Below are 23,933 nucleotides of genomic sequence, written 5' to 3'. Positions count from 1 at the left end.
CCCCCCGCAACCAGGATGCAGATCCCTGCTTCTGCCCACCCATAGATGAGATACTGGGAACCAAGACAGGGACACAGACGGGCAAGAGCAGGAGAGCGGGCCTCATCTTCCCTGCATTCCTGCGGTGGGACACCAGCTCCCTCCAGCCAGTCCTCCTGCCCGGTACCCATCAGACTCCCCTCAGGAAGGGAGGAATCTCCAAACAGTGAAAAACCGGCTTCCTGCAGCCACCAACTGGTGAGGACCAGGGCCCAGAGCCAGCCACAGCACGAGCAGCTTCCCAGCACACGGCCCAGCCCTCAGGTGCTTGCCTCAGTCTCCCACCTGCAACCCCAGAGGGAAAACAGAGCTCTCCTGCCCCCAAGGCCAGGGTTTGCAGCCCCCGGAAGCAGCCCAGGCACAGAGGAGGGACACAGGTGGTCACAGCCTCCAAGAGGCAGCAGTCTCCGTCCGTCCGTCACCGCAGACCCTCTGAAGGCACACAAGAAGCCACCAGCAGGAGTAGAGCCCAGGGTTGCGGAGAAAGTGGGGGGCTGGAAGGGTGGGGGGCACTACCAGCCCGTCTGGGGGCCAGGTGCCCCAAGTCCAGGCAGTGCCAGGACAGCACACCCTGTCTGCTGTGCACAAACCCCAACACAAAACACAACGAGCCTTTTCTTCCCAGTCTCCGGGAAGGAGCCGATATCGGCGCACAGCTGCCCAGATAAATTTTGGGTGGTGACATGTGCGGGAGAGGAGGCCTTGTTCCACTCTGCCGGCTGCGGAGGGGAGAGGTCTGGACACAGGGACAGTCCTAATGTCCTGAACGCTGCTGGGACGGGACAGCTGGGGAATGGGGAGATGGCTGTCCCCAGACACCCACTCAGCCTGCGAACCCCCGGCCCCTCCCAGACTCAGCCACTCAGGTGTGGGGCCACGTCCTGGCGAGGGACAGGATGGGTCAGCCTTGAGGAAGCACTGGACTTCATCCCCCACACCCAGGAGCTGGGGGACATCAAGGACACCTCTTGGGGCCCTCCCCGGCCTCACTGCTCAGGGAGACCCCGTCTCCACGGTGGAGGTTACCTGGGGCGCCCACCAAGGGCCTAAAACTGGAGGAGTTCATGCCTCCTGGTTCCGGAGGCACCAGACGATCCAGAGGTGGAACTACAAACGGGTCTCAGGGGAGCACCGAGCTGTCCTTGCCTCTGCCAGCTTCCACGCCACATGCACCCCTCAGCCCAAGGCCACACAGCCCCTGCACTGGCGTCCATCACCCGCCACCTCTGCCTAACCTGACCGCCCAGTGGCGAGTGTAATTACGTCTGCGAAAGTCCATCCCTAAAACCCCTTGCCCATCTCGCCTGCAGAGTTCAGGGGCCGGGAGGCTGACGTATCCTTTGGGGGGCCGCCACTCAGCCCACCCCAGCACCCTGCTGCACAGTGCACAGGCTCACGGACAGCCTGCAGTGGGGCTCTGAGGACACCCCTGCCTAAGGCCGCCTGGCTGGTGGACGTGTCTTCCCAGCCTCGACCTGCAGGCCTGGGACACATGGTGGCTTCAGCCTATCGTACCATCCCCCCACAAGCATTCAGAGCCATGTGGACCCTAGTCAAGATCCCCAAGATGCAGGGGGAGCTCTGGCCACAACAAGGATCCACACACCTGGGGCGCCTCACGCTCTCTGCCATCCCGCGTCTGATGCCCCTGCCAGCCCTGAGAAGACCCAGGTAAGCCTCCACTTCACCAGCCTCCAATGAGGCACAACTAGGGCTTTAACAGCAAACCGGCTTCCCGAGCAACCTGCAGAGGTTGGAAAATGATCGGTTCTTTCACTTTGGGCTCCTATTTAGCCTGAAAAAGCCAGGGGGTCCTCAGGGCTGTGGGCTCAGTGTGTGGGTTTCCAAAAAAGGAAGGCATTTGGCAAAACCAAACCTTTTGCTAATTAGTAACAGTCGGAAACTTTTCCTGTGCTGAGGGTTGAACCCAGGGGCCATTCCACCACTGAGCTAGCCCCTTTTCTCATTCTTCACTTGGAAACAGGGTCTCACTAACATACCCAGGTGAGAACCTAACTTGCAATCCTCCTGCCTCAGCCTCTCTGAGTGCTGAGATTACGGCCACACACTGTGTCTGGCTCAGAAACATAGTCAGAAGAAAACCCCAGCTGATGTCTTCTGAATGCAGCAGACAGAGACCCCAGCATGCCCAGTGCATTGAAATCTCAGCCCACGTGGAAGAAGAGGGAACCTTCAGGTCCGGGGTGCCGGTGGGGCTGCAGGGAGGTCCCACCCCAAGCTCACTGCAAGGCATGGGAACTGCAGACTTCAGCAGAGCTCCAGACAGGCCAGGCTCAGACGGGAGGAAAAGGTCAGGGTGGGGAAGAGCAAGAGTGGGTGAAGGGGACCATGGCCCATGTCTTTGTCCCCAGCTCCTGCGTGCAAGAATCTCAGCAACCTGGGCTGTCCAGACCCTGCACACCAGATGGGGCTGGGCCCTTGCACGGCTCCAGAAGTGACCCAAACCTGAGGGTCCTGGATGACCCACAACCTGGAGCCTTGGCCCCACACGGACCACATCCGCACACCCAGTGGGGCCCCAGGGCAGGGGCAAGGAAGCGTTCTGGTACAAGAGGCACACGGCATGCGGCCAGCAGGATGGCAATCCTCCCTACTGCCCTTCCCCTGGCCACCTGGAAGCCCCGCCGGGCCCACCCGTAATAACTGCAGCTGTGATCCTGCAGCTTCTGTGCAGTGAGGCCTCCAGGCAGTCTCAGGGGCCTCCACGCCATCACCATGGTAAAGACAAAGTGCTGGGCCCCTTTCAGGCCAGCGCTCAGCTAGGGGTCCACGTGCCAGTGCTCTGAAGCCCAAGCGGCCACGTCCCTCCCCAGAGGCACTCAGGACGGGGCCGCGCAGCTCCCAAGGACAAAGGGCACAGACCTGGGACTCACCGCCCACCTTCACTCCCTACAGTGGAAGCAGTGGACCTTCCGTCCCCACCACAGCCTTGGGCCAGAACCGCGGCCGCCCCCTGCCCCTCCACTTCGCTTGGGGATGGGCTGCAGGGAGGGCACCCACCCATCCGAGGGGCTCCCTGCTACATACATGGACAGCAGAATGGACGCAGGGCGGCTCTCTCCACATTCTCTGCCACCCTGGCCTCCCGCAGGGCCTTGATCAGCATCAGGAGGGCCCACTGTCCCTAGATATCACCGGGCTACAGCCCAGCCTGGGGAGGAGGCACAAGGGTGGAGGACTGAGCATGGCTTAGGGTTCACGCGTGGGAAAAGCACAGGTGGACTCCTGTGAGAACCCCACTGCTGCTGCTGCTTACGAACACGCGAAGACACCCTCGTGTAGGGATGGCTGAGAAGCACACAGGCGACACTGGGTGTCAGCTCAGGCCAGTAGAAAGAAGAACACACAATCAGTCATTTCCAGAGACAGAGCCACAGACTGGCCCTGTATCCAAAAACATGTTTATGTTTATCTTTGGGTTGCTTTTTTCCCCCTAGTACTGGGGGTTGAACCCACACTTCTACACTGAACTATACACACAGGCCCCGTTCATTTTGTTTTTTAAATTTTAAGATATGGTCTTCCTAAGTCACCCAGGCTAGGCTTGACCTTGTGATCCTCCTGCCTCAGCCTCCCAGTGTTCTGGAATTGCAGACCTGCACCACCAGGCCCAACTTCTTTGTCTTTCTTTTTTTTTAATCAGGCATTTTTAAGTGGTGCCTATGGCAGCCTCATAACAGCTAAAGCCAGCCTGTGCCCAGGGCAGGGCTGGGGGCTGGGCAGTGGGCACACCGGGCCATGGAGACAGGACTGGTTACACTGTTATTCTTTGTACCAAGTTTGTTATAAACATCCTTTTCACTGTGTAATATTTCATTGGGAAACATTTCCAAAGAGCCTAGTCTATAACTGACATTAAAAAAGAAAAATTCGGCTCAAAGGAATTTTGTAATCTTCCGAGGACCCGGGGTGAAAGACGTCCGGGGCTCACATCCATGCCTTGCCCCCCAAGCACCCTGGCACCTGGCCTGGGACTCCACCTGCAGGCGTGACCAGTGTCCCGTAAGAGGACACCACTGTGGTGCTGAGGCTTGTGCCCAGGCAGGAGCCTTTGGTGACTACACTCAGGGAACCCTGGACACAGCAGAGAGGGGAGCCCCCGTGCTGGGACTGTCCCCAGGACCCGGGCTCTCTGGTCCACAGATCAGAGCCGCAGAATGCAGCAGCCAGTTCTCAGTGGACCAGGCCTCCCTCCCACTGATTTGCACCCAAGAAGGAGCCAGGCCTCGGGCTCATGGGACCTCAGGGGGGAACTCTGTGATCCGGAGAGAACTGACCAGGGTGGACAATGCTGGGGGCCTGGGTCCTCCCAGTGTCCAGCCCACGAGTGGCAGCCCCTCTTCCGGGCAGGTACAGACCCCGGCAGCTACCGCGCCCAGGCCAGCTTACGAACACGTGAAGAACACGGGGAAGCTCTGCTTCCCAGCATGCGGTGCGTCCTGTAGGCAACGGTCTGTGTGAAAACTGATTTGCTGATCTTATTCCCCGAAGCTGGAGATTTTGCCGCTGTCAGTAACGTGCTAAGAGATTTCCCTGGTGAATGTGCAGGCCCCCTCCACACCCTTCTGGCCGCCCACGCCGGAGTTTCACAATATGGGAGGGAAAGGTGATCTGCAGACAGCTCTGACACCTGTGACAAGGCGGCAGGTGGCTGGGATTAAAGGTGCGCCGGCAAGCACGCTGGGGAACTCACCTGATCCCTTTGTTCTGCGCGATGCTGTGCAGGGAGAGCCGGGACACCGCCGAGATGACCTGCGGAGACAAGAGACAGCACCTGTGACTTCAGAGCTGCCGGGATGGAAAGCCGTCCCACGGCAGCAGCGACTGGGTGCTCACTGTGGGCGTGGAGAACGGGTAACAGCACATCCTGCCTGGTAGGAGACAGCGCCAGGCTCTGCAGGTGTGACACCGGGCTGTGCTTGGCGTGCAGAAGCTGGGGCTGCACTGTCACCGGCCAAGGGGCCACGCGCACTGCAGATAACCCAGGAAGGCTGTTCCGCAGGCTGCCATGGTCCTAACACAGGTCACGCTGCTGTTCTGGAAGTCACCGCCAGTCACGGCTCATGCTCAGAGCAGGGAGCTGGGGACCAGGAAGCCCAGAGCCTCTGAGCAGCTGGGACACGGCAGAGGCAACCACTTCCGTGCAGCGCCCGTCTCCGAGCCTGATATCTCCAAGCCTGATGAGCTCTGGAACATTTGGCCAGGAGCGGGGGTGCTACTCCTTCCTCTGCCCCCAACCTGGCCCTGCCCTGTGATTGGCCAGCCGCCTCCACACACGAAAGGCCCCCCAGTCATCCCACATATCTTGAAATGGGCAGGGGGGGAGCAGGCCTGGCAGGAAGGCAGAGATGAATGTGGGGAAACTGAGGCAGGGGAGGAGGCAGCTGATCCGGGAGCACAAGGAATCACACAGGAGACGGAACCGGAAACAGAACGTGGCCTGGGCCTGGGGCCTGAAGCACTGTGGGGGTTCTCTGGGTGTGTGTGCTTGCGCGTGTGGACACAGGTGCCTCCATGTGCATGCGTCTTGTGTGTGTGCATGCACGTGTGTGCGTGTGCAGGGAGGGATGGGCAACAAGAAAACAGCCCCCAAGCCCCGGGCCCACTCGGACGCCTCCCCAGTGCTGCTCCTAAGGAGCTGCCCCGTGGTATTTGGGGGCAGCAACGCCGGCGAGGTCCCCGCAAGCTGTGCTGCCATGCACCCTTGGTGGGCAGGGACCCAGGCTGGGCGCTGGCACACAGGCATCCATAGGGCGCAGTTCTGAGGCTCCACTCAGGCCACTCTGCTCCCAGCAGGAGGGGAAACGCGGCACGGAGAGGAGCCTCTCTAGCCCGGGGAGCACTGTCCCTTTCAGGGGCTCTGTTTTGGGGCCGCGGCTCACAGAAGTTTTGAGCTCGGCAGTGACAGGGGCTTCTTGTGTCCTCAGACAAGACTCAAAGGGCTCATTATGCAGCCGGCCAGACGCAGCTCCCAGCCACATGTGCTACAAGGCGCCTTTCACTAATAAGGAGCAACTGGGCCTTCGGTGTTGTTTTTGGCTTTTAAGAGCTCCAAACATTTAGAAGGAATAAAAATTAAAGCAATACTGCTGAATGTCATTAACAGTTATTTGGTACATGCCAGAAATGGGAGACCTGAACAGTTGACCAGTACAGAGCACACAAGCCACCTCTTCCCATGCCTCCCATGGCAGACATCACTAATCAACTGCCGCACTCCTCCCTGTGAGCCACTTGCAGGCACAGGATCCCTGGCAGAGTCCTGGGTCGGCACCAGCCATTATCAGCACCTGTCCAGGAGATGCAGCCTGTGTGCCAACCCACAGCCAGGGCAAGGCCTCGTTCCCATGGAAGCCAAGATCAGCAGCTGAAGCAGATGCATGTGAGTCCTTGTGTCCCCACGCCTGGAGTCCTGAGAACGGACGGGCTCTTCAGTCACACTGACCGGGCACCTGGACCCCAAGTGTGCAGCACCTGTGCCAAATGGTGGCTGTCACTAGCAGTTTGTGCAGGGTTTAGCCCTGGGGTGCATGCAGCACCGACTGAAGGTGGCTGATTAAATGTGGTGAGCCATGCTCAGCAAGCAGACCCGCTGCCAGCCTGGCGGGCTGTGCCCGAGGTGCCTGTCCCTGCATCCCCTGGCCGTGAGCTCCCCTGGCCAGTGTCTGTGCAGAGGGGCCTCTTGGGGGCCACGTGGGAACCCGCTCCAGTGATATAAAGCCCGGATCACGGGTCAGATGGGGGCAGGGGAGGCCCCCCGACACCCTCCGCAAGAGGAGGAAGGCAGGGACTCCCTAAAGCCCCAAGCCTAGGACAGCCCTCTCAGCGATGATCAAAAGCCACTCATCCCAGGCCCAGGCTCCTCTGAGCACAAATGTCAGAGGATGACATTTTCCCAACTGTTATTTCCGCTTCCCAGCTGTGTCCCAAGCAGCACATGAATGGAAATGCATCCCTCTTCCCCCTCCTTCCCCACTAGATAGGCAGCTCCCAGTGGCTCAGCTGGGGGTGCCAGGGAGGAGGCTGCGCCCCAAGAGGACCTGCGAGGGAGCTGCCTACACCACCAGCTCCCTGCAGCGCTCACTATGCCAACCACTTAACTGACATGCACTTAAGTGAGCCTGGTGGAAAGGAGGCGACAGGGTAGCCAGAGGACAGGGTGATATTGGGGTCTGGATCATGGATCGAGATCTTGGCTCTGTTCCTAGCCAGCCAGATCCTCTGACCCCTGACCCCCAGACCACAGCAACCCAGGAGCCCTGACACCAAACAGGAAGAGCTGTGGAGAACAGATCCCCACATATACTGTTTCCAGGGCTCTGAGGTCCTGGAATCTGTTTACTGGCAAGCACCACACGGTTGGGATGCCCACCTTCCTGGAAACTGGGTCATCAGGTAATGCTACCACCCGGTCCAGTGACCAGCAGGGCTGGGACACCTATGGCCACCCCAGAAAAGGGGCATGAAACAGCTCCGGGCTTCAGAGCTGGACAGTTAGGTAGAGCAGTCTTGAAGGACTTTGTGGAAAGGAGACACCAGAGGTTAGGAGAGCTGTCTCCATTGGGAACCTCAACAAGCCCAGGCTTCCAGCCCTGACCACTGAGTCTGCTGTCCCCCCGCCAAGCAATGGACTGAGAAGACTTGTCCCATAGAGCAGAAATAGAGCCGAGCCTGCTATCCTGTCTGGGGGAGGAGAGGGGGGCCAGCCTGACCCAGCAGCCCTTCCGCCCTGGCCATGACAGAGCTGGCCACCCCGTCACAGGCTGAGCTGCTCACCATGACAGGAGCAGGCCCCTGTCAGAAGGGTTTTGCTGCGGCAGCTCAGCCTGATGTAACAGCAACCAGCAGAGCCCAAGCGCAGCCTCCCCGCCCCACCAAGCAATTCCAGGGCAACAGTGCAGGGCCCTGGGGTGTGGGTGCCCAGCCCGCTGTGGTGGCTGAGCTCTCCCTGCTCATGTGCTGGGCAGCAGAGCCCAGGGCTCTGGGGCAGCTCAGGCCTGGACACCAGCCGCAAATCCACGCAGAGGTGAGAAGGCTGATCTCATCTCCCTGGCGGCCAGCCTGCCCAGAAGAGGGTTACGACACCACCCCCGAGACCACGTACTCCCAGCGGGGGAGCCACTGGGAGTGGGCCTGGCTGGGGAGGGGAACCACGGTGAGTCCCCGGTTCCCCGGCACAGGACACAAGGGAAACGAAACCATCACAGCCACAAGGGAATCCGCCCGGGGTGAAGGAACGCTCTGGAGGGAGCTCCTGGGTACAAAACACATTCATAAATATCTCAAGCGGAGAAAAACGGCTGTAAAACACGTATAGCAGACATAAAATGTTTGGAAATATGTGCTCCCAGGAAGAGCCTGGCAGGCGCCACATGACGGGCTGGCAGCCACCATCCCTGGGCAGTGAACCCCGCCCCTGGCTGCCCTGCTGGTGCCTACCCACACCCACACTCCAAGGGCAGCCCAGCACGAAGCCGCCCGTCATACAGCGTGTCACTCAAACCAAAGGGACCCGATTCCCAGCCCTGAGCTAGGAACACTCAACCAGTCATGCCCGCCACGCCCTGGCCAGCGAAGCCCCAGAGCGATCACAGTGAAGCAACCAGAGGCCGACGGGGACCTGCCGGCTTGAGAAATTGAGGACCGCCCTGTGGGAGAGTGACTTGCTCTCAACGCAGAGGTCTGTGAAGCCTGCCCTTCCGCTCTGTTCCAGTGCCTCACTCCAGGGAGTTGCTCGGCAAGTGATGGCCTGGGCCCACAGAGGGGTGCGTGGATGAGTGGGTGATGGGTGGGAGATGGTGGGTGTGGATAAGGGGACGGGGCTGGCTGGACGGTAAGTGGGTGCGTTCCGGAGGGGACCTGCCTTCTGATCCCTACCTCTCTACCTCTCCATCTTCACGACTTGAGCTACCACTCACTGACACATACCACATGCTGAATGTACCAGGACCAGCGTGACGTACACGTGCCCTGTATGCGCCCTCCTCATCACGCGCAGACAGGGGATAGACTCAATGACCTTGCCACGGGCCACCCAGCAGGAAGCGGCTGCAGGACAGAACTGCACGGCCCAGCCCTGGGCCTCTGCCGCACAGCATGACCACAGGAGATCACTACTCGTGTCAAACCCTGCCTTCCCTTCCAGGCCTAGCCGGACCGTGTCTTCCAGCCTCCCTTTGGCTCCTGAAGTCCACCCAACAGATGGAAACAGACACGAAGGCTATCACTGCAAGTCTGGCTTGTGACACTTCCCTGTCCCTAAGATGACCTAAAACCTCACGTCAAGTAGCAAAGCCACCGTCAGCCTGGGTCCCCAAAGGTGTGCATGGAGCAGACACTCCGCCACCCACCCGCGTATCCGGCCATCTCCAGTGGAAGCTGCCACAGCCTGGGCCTATGTGTTCCAGCAACCAGGCCTGTCCTCCCCGCACCGCGCCTCCATCTTCCACCAGAACTCAGAATGTGACCCGCAACACAGGGTTCCCCTCCGCAGGCCTCAGTCGGGTGCTCCAGGCAGAAGTGACACCGGCGACAACCAAATCCCACCACCCTGACGGAGTGCCCTGCCTTCCAGAGAACCAGAGCCTGATCCTGCCAGGGGCTCCAGCTCCCTGGGCCTGGGCTGGCAGGTGCACCGTCGGCCAACCCGGCTGCTCGCAAAGCTGTGCTGAGAAGGCCTGCCAGCCCCACTCTTGGCCGTCATCTGGGATCCATGAGCAGGAGCCGCACAGCCCTGGCCCGAGCCCAGACCTCCTTATCAGCCATTACCATGCGTCTGGAATGCACACACAGCCGGGAGCCAAATGGAGCAACTGCAAAACTCATTTAAATACGCTGCCCGGAAACTCACCTATCCGATGGGGAAATCTGCAGCCGACACGGCTGTGCACTCGGGGGCAAATCACTATAAATTGCTTTCCCAGCTCAGCCCAAGTTACCCTTCTGTTTTTTCTTTTCATATTAAAAGCAAGGTCAGGGAAAGTTGGTGCTGGTGCCTACAGACCCACAAGCGGCCAGCACGGCTTGGTTAATTATGAAACATACACACCCACCGCTTCCACCCAGAGGGGGAGAGAAACAAAAGCAAGTGGGAAACAGGCAGCTCCCAGCCTTCATTCTGCCCTGGCACAGCAGTGCCCAGTGGTGCCGTCTCTTCCAGGGAGACAGAGGGGTGCTGGAAGACAGCGTAAACCAGGCCCGGGCCCCGAGACAGCTGAGCAGCAAAATGATAAACGTCACTCACTCGAACTGGATGACCGGCAGCAGCCCTGGTGGGGAAGCACGGAAGGAGGGGCTGCCATCCACAGGGGACCAGAGCTGGAGGAGTCTAGGAGGAGGGGTGGGAGCTCCCTCGGTCCGTGAACACCTCAGAGTGGGCAGCTCCTCCTCCCCACACCTGCATCGCACCTGTCAGACTAGGAGACCAACAGCCCAAACATTCGTGATTTGTCAGCGCTGTCTCCTGGACAGATGGGTGGGTGGATGGGCAGGTGGATGAAAGGATGAACAGGTGGATGGATGGACAGATGGACAGAGAGGTGGGTAGGTAGGAAGGCAGATGGACGGATGGACAGAAGAGTGGGTGGGTAGGTGGATGGATATACAGATAGATGGATGGGCAGACGGACGGACGCTAACTCAGAGGGATTCCTCTGCCTGACCCCTCCTGATGAAGGAAGAAGACAAGAGAAGGAAGACAGGCCTCTGATAACAGCCTCACCTCCTGAGCCTGAGCCATCATGGCCTTGAAGATCTCTGCACACACGTCTTCTGTCTGCACAGCCCCCTGCCAGGGAGGCGTGGCTGCCCTATTTTGTGGCACAGCCACCTGGCTGACGTCTCACAGCTGGAAAGGGGAGCCTGGGCCTGAGCAGAGCCCAGCTGTCACCCTGTGGGAGGTCGAGGATGCACAGCAGTGCTCTGACACGGCGTAAGGGGCGACCACCACCTTTCCAGCTGAGCCTCTGCACTGGGGGATCCCCGCTCCCTGCTCCTCTCAGTGTCTACCCGACCACCCCTGTCCCCCTGGGAACAAGTGCTGGGACTGCAGGCTGGACGGTTCCCCCAGGACTTGAGAACATGGTACCAAAGGCAGGCGTGAAGCTGGCCAAGCAGAGGGCCGAGGGTGTCCCAGCCGTGACAGGGATGGGCCCTGGTGCTGGGGCCTGGCAGCAGTGATACTGAGCCCCAGAGGGGAGGAGGAAGTGGGCAGGCCTGGACCTGGAAAAGTCCTCAAGACCCTGGCTTCCTCCTCTGGCTCTCCTCCCCTGAGCTCAGGTGCCAGGCTTTCTTCTGGTCTCCAGCCATGCTGGATAGGGGCTCAGCCCTTCCCCACTGCAACTGGTTATCCTGGTGGGAACCTGGTGGTGTGAGCCCTCTCCCCTATGTGAAGGGCCAGGGCCCAGGCAGCAATCCTGGAACCCAGTCCAAGGCAGGAAGTCAGCCAGGAAACCTACGCCGGCTCGAAGGTGTGAGTGGTTCACAGGGCCACCCAGCAACTTCCCGGCAGAACAGTCCAGAGTTGGGGGTTCCCGTCTGGTCTGCACTCTCCCTGACTCAGCCACTTTAAAGACAGCCACGCCCTCCGCCTGCCAAATCTTACTCCCTGGAAACACCCACAAGACAGTTCTGTGTCCCCAGACTTCCCAGGAGTCCCAAGTCCGTGGGTCCTGGCTGACAGCTGTGGGGCACACAGGGCCCACTGCTCATGTGTCCTGCCCAGGAAGGCTGCCTTGGGTCTGGACCGGAGGCCCGGCCAGGACAACCACAGCCTCCAGGCACCAGAGCCTGGTGACTGAGGGGCCCTGCAGCAGGCTGGCAGAGGGCCTGCACGCTCACTGTCTGCGAATGCGCTCATCCCCAGGCCTGCCAGGCCCCACCCTGCCCACCAGAAGGAGCTGCAGGGGTGGCTGGGGCAGGAGGAGGTGGCCTGGCCTGTGCTACACACTGGTGGCATCTCTGCTGGCCCTGCCCAGAAGACACAAGACGCCCACAGGAAGCCCCAGGCGAAACACCAAGAAATCATAGGAGCAACCCCCAGAGGTAGGCAGTGGCCCTTCCTGAACCCCCAGCTCTACACCCTCTCTTCCCAGAAGCAGCCACAGGGAACCCAGGGCCAGGGACCAGGCATCCACACAGGAGCAGCCCGAGTCCTCCTCCAGCCCATCCTCAGCACTCACGGCACACCCACCTTGGTCCTACAGGGTCCGTACCATCAGCCCCTTCCTTGCAAGGAAACTGAGGCCCCAGAATGGCCTCTCCTGCCAGGGACAATGCTCCAGCCTCAGGAATGCAGCCTGCACCATTTGATGAGGCTCCCTCCAGCACTGTCACCCTGCTGCAGGGCACACAGTCCCCAAAGGCAGCCCTGCCCGTGCCCGGCATAAGGGGCATGCGGGTAGGACGTGCTGCTGTCACTGTTGACTGGGGTCCGCACTGGGCTGGAGAACCCTTCCTGTAACTCAGCCTGTGACCCTGCCTGGAGATCAGGCTGCTGCGGGCACGAGGAGGAAGATGAGCTCACACCGGTGTGAAACGGCCCTCGACTCGATGGCATCTTAGAGGACAGAGGGACGCAGGCAGTAAGGAAGGCCACGCACAAACACGGGGCAGAGGCTGGGCTGCGGCCAAGGGACACCCTCAGCCACCAGGAGCTGGAAGAGGAAGAGGACCTTCCTCTGGAGCCCCAAGAGTGAGTGTGGCCCACAACACCCCATTTTCAGAATTCTTGCCAGAATAAACAGTTTCACAGCACCCTGGGTACAGTGCTTGGTTACGGCAGCCAGGGGACACCAGCCCACAGTCAAGGTTGCCAACACAGGAGCTGTAGGACCAGACAGCTTATCTCATTCAGGAACAGGGACCCACAGAGTGACGCCTGGGGGCCTGGGGCTCACAGCTCCCAGAGGTGACCCTGAAGCACCCTGGAGGACGCTGCCCGGTGAGAGACGTGGCACTACCACCCAGAGCTGCACTGTCCCCAAAGGTCCCTGTACCCTAAATTTACCTACCCTTCCTCCCTGCTGTCCCTGGACCCAGCCACTCCCAGGTTCCACCCTTGCTCCGTGCGCCTTCGCTAGGCCCGGTGCCCCACGCCTCTCTGGAGGCAGCTGGCCTGATCATCTGCTCATCTCTTGCTCTCCACACAACTGAGAAGTCTGCTCTGTTCTGCACAAAGCACAGGGGAGCACAGACCTCATCCACGAGATGAGACACCCCCCCGGGGGGGCAGTGTGGCAGACCCCTGGGTGCAGGTGAGGAGGGGCAGAGCTGGGCCAGACGCAGGCCTACACGAGGCTCTCAGGCACGAGAGACCTGCAAGAACGAGGTGGGACACGAAGAGCCATGGGGCTGCTGTCCTCGTGCCCCTACGACCACAGGGCCTCGGCCCCCAGGGGCCCAGGGGCCCAGCCTGCAGTGGGGCAGCAAGCTCTGTCCCCAAGGCGTGCAGTACATTGGTCTGGGGCTGCACAGGGAATCCAACCAGAAAGCTCCCCAACCCAGGGCCCTACAGGTTCACCCAGGGCCAGAGGCGCCTGAAAACGCGCTTAGCTGATTTTCACAAACTTGTGCCAGAGGCGGGATTCAAAACCAGTGGTGAGGGGCGGGGATCTGGCTCAGTGCTTTCGCCGCCTGTCTCACAGCACAAGGGCTTGTGTTCGAGCCCTGAGTTCGGTAAGCTTTACAGCACCAGCACCAAAACCGAACCAAACAGACTCACCTAGGCACACACCCACCCTCTCATCCAAACACACATGCACGTGCTCGCCAAACACATCCACACACACACACCTACACATGCCTACATGCACACATTTTAAAAACTCTCAACAGGGCTGGGATTTAGCTCAGAGGTTCCGCTGCCTGGCTTGTAAGCACAAGGACCTGAGTTCCATCCCCAGTACCAAAAAAAAAACCCAAAAAACAAAAATAAAAACTCTGAACAAAGCTACCCGTTCACACCCTTACCGGCCCCACGACCCCACCCGGGCACCTGTCCCCTCCTCGGGGCTGGACGTGACTCTCCAAGGAACCAGAGCTTCCAGGTTTAGTGCCCGGCCCTGCACATCTGTCACTGCTAGAGGAGAGACAGGGGCATTGAGGTCAGCAGAGGCTGGGGCAGTGGCTCCCGACCGGGGTACATTCTCCAGAGGAGGACAGAAAGCTACTCGGGCGACAGGGCATTCTGGAGGAGACCCTTCTGTCAGAAGTTTACTTAAAAAATAAAAACTTGCACGTAGCATTCAATTTAAAAGCTCACAAGAGGGCCAGGGATTTAGCTCACTGGCACCACACCTGCCTTGCAGCCAAGATCCTGACTTCGATCCAATCCTCCGTACCGTAAAATAAATGAATAAATAAATGAAGTCTCACAGCCACTTCATCAGCTTTACTCCCTGGGTCACAGAGTCCCGATCTCCGCGGAGGTGAAGCGGCAGGGGGGCCCATGGGGCAGCCCGCGGGACACCAGCCTGGCCCCAGCCACATCGAGGGGACACCAGGACAGCCTCAACCCATCCCCTCGCCCTCAGGGTTCCAACTGGACTTGCGCCCGTCGGCTCCACCTGCAGCGGTCACAGGGTCCTTCGGGAGGTTTCACTCTGGTGAGCACCCAGGCAGCCCACACTCTGGAAACCTGAGGATCCTTTCCCACCGGCGACTTCCTTTGAAGCAGGCTGCTGAGAATCCCAAACCCATGCACCCATTCAGCCAGGCCGGCGTGGCCCCCGTGGCCATCTGTCCCGTGTGTCTTCCACCTCTGCCACCAGCACCGCCCACCCCCTCATCCCCGAGCTCAGGGTCTGGACGCTCAGGTGACTGTCACACAGATGAGCGACTGCAGCCCAGTGGAGCATGCTTCTTCAGCAAGCCGGTCCAAAGCGATCCTGCAGCAGCTACTCCCTGGGGATGGGTGCTCGCGCCCAGCTGTGTGGTGCATGTCGTGCGTGGGCAGCGGCCATGCACATCTCGCACGCGGTCCTGCAGTGGGGGCCTGAGTTACATCGCGGGCAGGCAGCCGGGCAGCCCTCCTCCCAGGCACCACCCGAGCTGTGCTGCTTCTCCAACGACCCCACAGCTCTTCGTGAGCCAGCCCTCGCCACCAAGCCCCCACTGGGACAACCCGGAGGGGGCGCACGCCCCACGTCTCCCTGATCTCGGGCCAGGCACAAACCTGTCATGGGCAGGAAAGGACCCTGGAGCCTCATCCAGCTTCCCGGGGGCAGCCTGACTGTGCCAACAGACTCCACGTTAGGGCTCAGGCCAAAGCTCTCGGAACCAGCAGGCCCACCACGGAGGGGCCACGCCAGGGCATCTGGTCTGTCTTTACTCACCAAGCGAAGGTAGCAGGAAAGCCTGGGGTATATGGGCAGTGCCCTGAGCTGAATACATTTTATGAGCCAGCGCACATCCAGGGGATGGGCTGAGGGGCCGCAGGACAGGGGAACCACCCATCTGGGCCCCAGATCCAGGGCAGCCTGGCACCCTCCTGCAGGCAGGGGCAGCGCTGGGTACACAGGTCCTGACCGGAAGGAAGCAGGACTCTCAGCACCAGCAAAGGATGGGCTGGATCTGATGGAATGTCCTGTCTGCCACCACCCAGAGCACCTAGGCAGTGACCACAAAGGAGGATGGGCCACTGTAACCCGATCACCCGGGCAGAAGGACTTGAGCCCAGCTCCGCCTGGCACCACAGTAGAAGCTGAGGAGGGGCTGCTGGACAAGGGGCAGCCCCGGACCAGAAGGAAGCATGCACTACATCCCCGGCTCTGTGCCAACCCTATGTGGGTGTGTGGCCTGCATCTAGGGGGCCCAAACCCCAACTCTGCTGGGACAATGAGACAAGGACACCCTGGACCCAGGATCCCTCTTGTCCCCAAAACACAAACCTGCCACCCCTGCCACTCCCAGCAGGTGCCTCAGGATCCTGCTCACTTTTCTGGACACCGGACAGAGACCCTCCCAGAGCCAGGCAGCCAGAGACATTATGGGGAGGGAGGCCCTGTGCCAGAACTGGGGTCCACCAGGTCAGGCCTAAGGAAAGGGAGGCTGAGTCAGGCTGGCCACTCCCTCTATCCCAAGGAAAAGGAGGAAGGGTCCACAGCAGCACTCTTTGCTCACTCAAAGCTGGAGATGTGCTGCTTCCTGGGACAACCATGCCACTGAGGACCCACTGAGGGCACATCCAGCCCAGGCGAGCCCTGCTTTACAACCCACAAGTGCCAGGGCTGCAGAACAAGGGGCCGAGGGCATGGTGCCCATGGTCAGGCCAAGCCCGGCCACCATGGGCCACGTGACCTCTGGGGCCCACGTCTCCTCCTGGGGCGAGTGGGCACGTGGCAGACACCCACAGAGGCCGTGGGACACAGGGCCCTAGCAAATGCGGGAGGAGGCAGGGCTGCCTCCTGGCCACACTGGGCCTCATGCCATTAACTAGCTTGGCCCAAGGCAGCAAGACGCCAGCACAGGAGGAAGAGACCCGGCCGACGCCTGCCTCAGGTCAGGGCCAGAGGAAGGTCGCAGATCCAGAGACAGAGGTGTACGTCTGGGGTAGGGCCTGCGTTTCCTAGGGACAGGAAAGGGTCCTGCAGGTGTCTGCTGAGCACACAGAGCTGAGCTCACACGCGGTCATCACAACGCATTTCACAGTGCTTTACGACAGTAAAACCACAGCAGCGGCGGTGGAGACAGCCCCGGCCTTCTGAGGGTCAGCTCTTCCAAAGTGAGGCCCAGGCACCCTGGCTCTCGCTGTTCTAACAGGACCAGTAGCCCAGCCCACCCCCATCACAGGTCACCCCATGGACAGAAGCTAGTGCCGCCAACAGCAAAGCTCCAGACCCCTTTCCCGGCTCTGACAGCCACACCTGCAGCCTCCCTGCAGGCAGTGATCCCTGAGCTCCCCAGAGAGGGCCAGTGCTGGACCCGCAGGCATCAGAGGGCTGAGAGTGACCTGGCAAAGGGCGTCACCCCACAGACTGTCAAAATACTTCCCATCTAGCCGGCAGTGCTAGCCTAGCACTCAGGAGGCTGAGGCAGGAGGACTGCCACAACTTCAGAGCTACATAGTGAGACTGTCTCCAAACAAACAAACAAATAAACACACTTCATATCTAACTTCCAGGTCCACCAAGATTAACTGTGTACATACAACCTAATACCCCCAGCACAGGAACAGCAGCAACTTCTGCCGCTTTGGGAGTTGGGGTGACTTGTCACTGAAATGACCCTCAGGTCCCCTGCAGGCACCAGGCACAGGTGCATTCCCAGGGCACCAGGTTATCAGGCCCCCGGAGAACCAGAAGACTAAGGGAGGGAGCAGGAACTTGAGCCGTGAGTGGCCTTAGCTGGTGCTAATTTGGGGAATTGAGGCCCAAAGATGCACAGCACAGAAAGCCAGGCCACAGCTCTGTGAGCCCCTGGACAAGTCACCCTGGTCCCTCATCCAGGAAGTAGGAATAAGGACAGTGCCTCTCTCAGAAGCAGCAGGGCTGGGCACAGGACTTCAGGGCACAAGATGTCCAGGCGCCACGGCCCCCCTCACAGCCCCATCCTGAGCTGGTCCCAGCTGAGTGGACGCCCGCCGCTCAGTGCCCCATGGGCCATCCCAAGGGGTGCACGGCCGCGACAGTGGCTGAGACCCCCACACTCACACATGTGAAACACAAGCACACAAGGCCAGCAGCGCCCCAGGAGACACCCGAGTGTGTCACAGAACTGAGGGACAGTGGCTTCTTTACAAGACATTTCGCTTAGAAACTGTTTCCTTTCTTCTCAGCCCCGATGAACCTGCCTGGGAACCCTGAAGGGATGGGGCTTCGGGAACATGCATTAACACTGACTGACAGGAGGCCCCGCTCCTCAGCCTCCTCGGAAGAGCGATTCCAGGCTGGGACTCAAGTGTCCCAGAACACTCGGCTACCCCGAGGGCCATTCCTGGCAAGTTACGATGTCTACTGCCCAATAAGCCACATCCTGGCTGCGCTGTGGGCTGAGCTCATGGACCGCACACAGGTGTAACCCGGCGTCCTTGGGTTGGAGTGCCTGAAGGGTGGCCACAGGGGGCGGCTGGCATGGGCCCAGCACAGCCTCTGGCCCAGGCAATCCAGTCGGTGGCCTGGCACATCCACAGGCACAGGGTCCTTCCCAGCCCCTGGATGCCCAGCGTGGGGCTGAGACCTGGCAGGACCAGAGGTGACTTCTAGGGGAGCCCTGAGCACCCTGCAGGGACAGATGTGCACAGTGCCCACTGGACCAGTCCCATCCACAGCACCTCGCAAGAGCCCTCAGCAGCCAGGTCACAAGGCGCTGGTGGAAAAGCCCCGCCCTCGCCGGGGGGGCGCCCAGGTTCCCCACGCCCACCAAAGTCTCCCCACTCCAGGAGGCCTGAGAAACAACACCCTGCACCAGGGACACGGGCAACTCCTCACCCTGGCATTCCAAACCTCTGAGAACACAGGCCTGGACCCCCAGACCCCAGGGAGAGCAGTTCCCTGCCCTGGGGCTCTGCCATGACTACCGTGCCCACCCTGGCCCCCAAGGCCAAGGATGGAAATGCTGGGATTAGGACAGGAAGCCTGTGTGCCATGGCCCTGCAGCTGTCCACAGGCGAGGCAGGACACAGGTTGGGGGAGAAGAGCAAGAGCCTTCTAAGAACGTCAGGAGACAGCTAGTGAGGAGGTGCAGTGCCGGAGCTGCAGCAAGACCTGGGGGTCCGGATTCACATCCACAACAGAGTAAAGGCCTCAGGTCCCTAAGCCAGAGCCAGGGCTGCACAAACCCCGCTAGGCATGTGGAGGTGGCAGATCTGTGCCGTGAGCAATACGGCTCCTGGGGGCCAAGGGCAGGCGGAGTCCCCAGAAGTTCTGCGATGTGCGTGAGTCCTTTCCCAAAAGACAGAAATGAAAAATGAACGATGCAAATGCCCATCAACAGGTGAGTGGACAACAAAGGACGGGCGGGCGAGGCTCAGCCATGCAGAGGAACCACGCACTGACACGCGGGTGACGCAAGCCAGATGCCGAAGGCCACACTGCCCACTGCCGCTGACAGGACACGATCAGAGCAGGAGGACCGAGAGACAGGAAGTGGATGGGAGGCCAGGGCTAGGGCGGGTGAGGGGAGCGGGGGTGGGCGATCGTGGGTGCAGGCTTTGTTCCTAGGAAGATGGAAATGGCCTGGAGTGAGCACAGACACAGCCTAGCCGGTAAACCAAACACCCCCGGCTGTGCGTGCTAGGGGGCCACAGACCCTGGCCCCGGATGGGAAGAGGGAAAACTGGCTCCGCCCACACCGTCCAGATGCAGCCCCTTCTCCAGCAGCCGCACTGACCCTCCTACCAAGCTGGAGGCGTTCTGAATACAGTGAGGGCTGCCAACCTCCCGTGGGGTCATCTCGAGCCACCGTCACGGCAGCTCGCTGTGTCCACCAACGGGTGTTCACAGGGGCAACAGAGGCAGACCTCTGGGCCCCGGCAGGGCTGAGGCAGCGGGTCTGGCTTGTGAAAGCGCCAAAGTGACCACACCTCCGCCTGCAGGTACAGCCGTGGCTGCGAGTTATCACACTCGAGACCAGAGAGGTCAGTGGGGCCAGCTCTGGTCCTGGGGGGCTCCTCCACAGCACAGCAATCCCGGCTCCTCAGACCCAAGGAGAATCTGAGGCCCCTCCGCTCCAATGCACCCCCAGGCCAGGATCCCAGGAATGGGCTGCATGTCCCGGGGAGCAGTTGCACCACAGCCCTCGCTGCAGGAGAAGGCACAGTGCAGTTTCTCGCATGCAAACAGAGAGGCTGAGGTGGAACTGTGAACCCTCAGATAGGACCCCCCTGCCTCTCAGGATGTGACCTCACCAGAGCCTGGGTCTCTACGGCTCTCGGGGGTCAATGGCGCTCCACGACGAGCAGCATCCACACAGGGACAGGCAGAGGCAAGATGCCATGGAGAAGAGAGTACAGCGCCCACCAGCCAAGGACAGAAGCTGGGTGGCACCGCCCTGGGCCCTGGGCAGAACTTGCCCAGATCAGCCCAGCCTGAGGGACTGTGTAAGAAGAGATCTCAGCCACATAGGCGTCTCCCTGCAGCCTGAGTAGACACGGTGACACCCTGTACAGGTGGCAGGGGGACACAGTGCACTGCGGGAAGGTGGCCCGGGCTTCGGCGGCAGGGGCAGCCACATGCCACCCACCGGTGCTGAGCCTGCTGGGACTGCACTGACCGAGCACAGGTCTTCCCACCCTTCTAAGCTTTGGCCCGTGCCCCTCAGACCATGCCCACCCCATGGCCAGACCCACCCTGTCCCGGGCACCCAGCCAGCGCTGAGAAAACGGGTGCTGGATGCACCAGGAGTGAGCTGCGGCTGCCACATGGGTCCATCCCAGGATGTACCCTCAGGGAGGACAGGGCCTCGCACCTCAGCCCTCCACGCACACAGGGCCGAGTGCAGCACAGCAAGCACGCAGGGCTGGGCTCAGCAGTATCAGAAGGAAAAGTGAAGAAATTCAGCAGGATCCACACACTGCCCCTGGGCTTCTGCCTCCCCAGTGTGGACGCCCCTGAGCAGCTGTGAGGAGGATCAGGGTTATGATGACCCCCTGCCCGAGGTGACAGGAAGAGTGGGAGGGACACAGGTCACGTACTGTGAAGAAAGCAGGTAACTTGCTGTTTTTATGACTTATTTTTCCAGTAGGTTAACAAATCACATACTCAGATAAGTTGGAGCTGGTTTATCCCTAACAGCTCGTAAACCCGTGTTGGCCAGGAAGCTGAAAATGCTCTTATCCAAAAAGGTGACGCCAGCTCACCCAGCTGGCACTGGAGCTCAGGCTGCACCCCAACTGACAGCGGCCAAGCAGGGGCTCAGAAAACCATTTCCCGCTCCCCTTTCAAAACCTCAGCACCGCTCCCGCACTGATAAAAGCAGCCATCAAGGCCTCATTTTCAGGGCTCATATCCTCAGGGATCCTGTGAAATTCAACCCCAGGAAGCCTGTGGAATCGCTGCCTGTCGATGCCACGCTGACTCTGACGCACACGCCTCGGGTGCGGCACCCCCGCAGGAGAGCACCCCAGGGATCCTGCCTCGCCACATCGCTACCTCACAAGATGCCCAGACGATACCAGGCCCAAGCCCGTAGTCTCCCAGCCCCCAGAACCACAAACCGCATCAGTCTCTGGTCTGTACACATGACCCGGCCTGGCTCTGTCACAGGACGCAGGATGGCTAAGGGCTCTCCCGCCTGCAGTCCTCAGGCCTGCCGGACACTAGGGGCAGCCCTGCAAATATGTCCTCACCCCATGACACACAACCAAACCCATCCAACCCCGTGTCCAGGCGGCGGGTCCAACAGTCGCCCAGCGCCTCCGTGTCTCCCAGGAACACCATTCCTCCTAGGAAGACCGGGCTGTGGCCTCTGCCTCGAAGCTCCAAATCCAGGCTTACCCTGGCCTCACCCTTGCCCTTGTATTGAGGACCCGGAGGCCTTTGGTGGGGTGGGAAGAAGCCTTGCCCTGACCCAGGGCCCAGCAGGCCAGGGACCACAGGTCTCCCCCCAAATAACACCAAGGCCATGGTGCCAGGAGCCCCCCACCATCCGCTCCCACTTTCTACTCGGTGCCCTGCTCTAGCCTCTGTAACAAATGCCAGCCCAAGGCATGCAGGAGCTGCGGGCTGAGAGGGAGACAACACAGCCCGGCTGAGCCCAGCAGGGCAGTGACAGGGGAGGGTGCCTTTCTCCTTCTCCCCAGGGTGGTTGTCCCTGCAGCCACCAGGGAGGGCTCAGGGTCCAGGAGATGGGGACGCGGGCCCACGGCGAAAAAACGGAAAACAGACGGGAGGCCCGGCTCTCAGTCCTGTCGCACCCCAAGCTGGAGCTGTCCACACTGGGCCGGCCAGCCAGCACCTTGTCGTCGACTTTGATATCTGGGGCTCCCCTGAGGAGCCCCAAAGCTCTGCCCCTGCCTGTGGGGCCGGGGCACTGCGAAAGGTCAAGGATAGAGTACATATTTTTCTTCCACATCAGCCACCAGTAAGCACAGAGCCCACGGCGGTGAAGGGCCTTTGTCCACAGTCCCAGGTCTGCAAGGCATAGACAGCACACTTCCCTCTCTCCACCACTGCCTGGCACATGGCACCACTCACATGACCTTGCGGGGGTCCCCAGATCCCCAGAGACACAGGGAAGGGCAGGGTCAGTCCAGGCAGAAGCCTGGTGAACGTCACCTCCTCACGGAGGAGCCCAGGCTCGGTCCTCATGCAGACCACAGCACACACAGCAAATCTGGGAGCCGGTGGCCCAATAGGCTCAGGAGGTAGGATGGCAGCCCTCAGAGACCAGGGGAGGGCCGCTGCGAGACCTGCCCAGGACTCTAGCATCCTACAAAGCCAGGGCTCCCAGCACTCGGATGCTCATCCCTGGACCGAAGGGCTGGTCTGGGACCTGGGACCCTGTGGGGTTCAAAGCTCAGCTTGCCTTCAATCCACACCCAGAGACTGTCTTTTTATTTATTGCTCCTCTCCTCTTCCTCTGGGAAGCCCCACCCTGGGTGGGGAGTCCACTCCCAGGACTCCAGGCCAGCCCACAGTGGGACAGCGACACTGGATCCCAGGGTGCACAGGCATTGCCCGTCTGCAGGTGAATGAGGCTTTAGCACCTGGCCGGCTCCCGGGATGCCATCAGCTTGTGGGAACCAGAGCAGGCAGGGGGGTACACCCACAGGTGCCATCTGCCCCGCACTGTCCATGCTGTCCTGTGTAGCCTACTGGAACGGGAATCACAGCTTCCCAGAGATGGTGACTTCCAGGATTTTAGACTTTTGGACTTTGACCTTTCGATCTGTACCCAATGTCTTAGAGCCTTTCATCCCGGTGTCATCATCACAGGGCCAAATGCAGGGTGGGCATGCAAGGTAGGACTCTGAACCTTGACCTCTTTCCTAACTCTGGTCCACTTTAACCATGACAGCAAATCACACACGTGTGATAGGGAGCTTGTATTCAAGGTGAGGGGTAACAAGGCAGCCGCTCTGGGACAGTCCTGCTGGCCGCAACCAGGGGAGAGACAGTGTGTCCTCAGCTTGGAGCCCATCACCATCATCCTGCCAAACCTCTGCTCCCAGACACGAATGTGGGACAGGGCCCGCAGGTGACAGGGTCCCCAGGGAGCTATTTTGAGCTGTCTCGGGGAGGCGCTGTCCTCTGAAGGACACGCCTGACCCATGCCCAGGCTGCGGACACCAACCCCACTTCTCTCGGGTGAGGGCCCCTGCCTGTCTTCTCAGCCACCCCCGCCCCATGGAGGACAGGCACCCGAGGCCACGGTGACTCACAGTGGTCGGTGGGGCCTGGCTGGACCCTGCCCTTATCACTGTCACACAGCAGTCACTCGGCTGATGTCATAGCACAAGAGGGGACAGCGACAGGAAGCTTAAGAGGTCAAAAGCCTGCACCCAGGGACCGGCAGCATGCACAGGAAGCCCTATGATCACAACCACCAGTGATGGCAGAAACCTACGTCCTGGCCAGGGGCAACAGCAACCCGCGGCCTCCACACTAGGCGATCACCCGGCAGGGCCACCAGACAGTGTCTGCGAACCTTCAGAGTCACCAAAAGTGCAGAAGACTCGCTGTGGGTCCCGTGAGCTCTGGGTAGGGAGCCATCCTGTGCAGCACACAGGGTGGCCCAAGCTGCGCCCAGCCTTGTGAGGACCCTGGGGTGGGGCACAGGGCACAGAGCCAGGGAGGAGCTGAGCTGTCCGCAGCACCTGGAACCCAGGTCCCCTAGGGCCAGTGGAAGTGTCCCTGGTGCTCCCGTGCCATGGCAAAGGCCGCCACTCTCCTGGGTCTGTGGAGTCCTGTGGGCCAAGCCACTGGGCAGAATTAAGA

At 60.6% G+C, this 23,933-nt stretch overlaps 1 protein-coding gene across 1 annotated transcript in view; it reads right to left on the bottom strand.

Annotated features, from left to right (window-relative positions):
• Window positions 1-23,933, bottom strand: part of Vav2 (vav guanine nucleotide exchange factor 2) — a 98,814-nt gene that overhangs the window by 51,574 nt on the left and 23,307 nt on the right. Inside the window, exon 5 of the mRNA XM_010608987.2 lies at window positions 4,754-4,812. Within this exon, the coding sequence (XP_010607289.1) occupies window positions 4,754-4,812 (59 nt within the window). The remainder of the gene's footprint in view (window positions 1-4,753; window positions 4,813-23,933) is intronic.

Source organism: Fukomys damarensis, unplaced genomic scaffold (assembly GCF_012274545.1).
Source record: "Fukomys damarensis isolate Sample0158 unplaced genomic scaffold, DMR_v1.0_HiC HiC_scaffold_36, whole genome shotgun sequence".
Taxonomy (NCBI): domain Eukaryota; kingdom Metazoa; phylum Chordata; class Mammalia; order Rodentia; family Bathyergidae; genus Fukomys; species Fukomys damarensis.
This window is presented reverse-complemented; position numbering and strand designations above follow the sequence as displayed.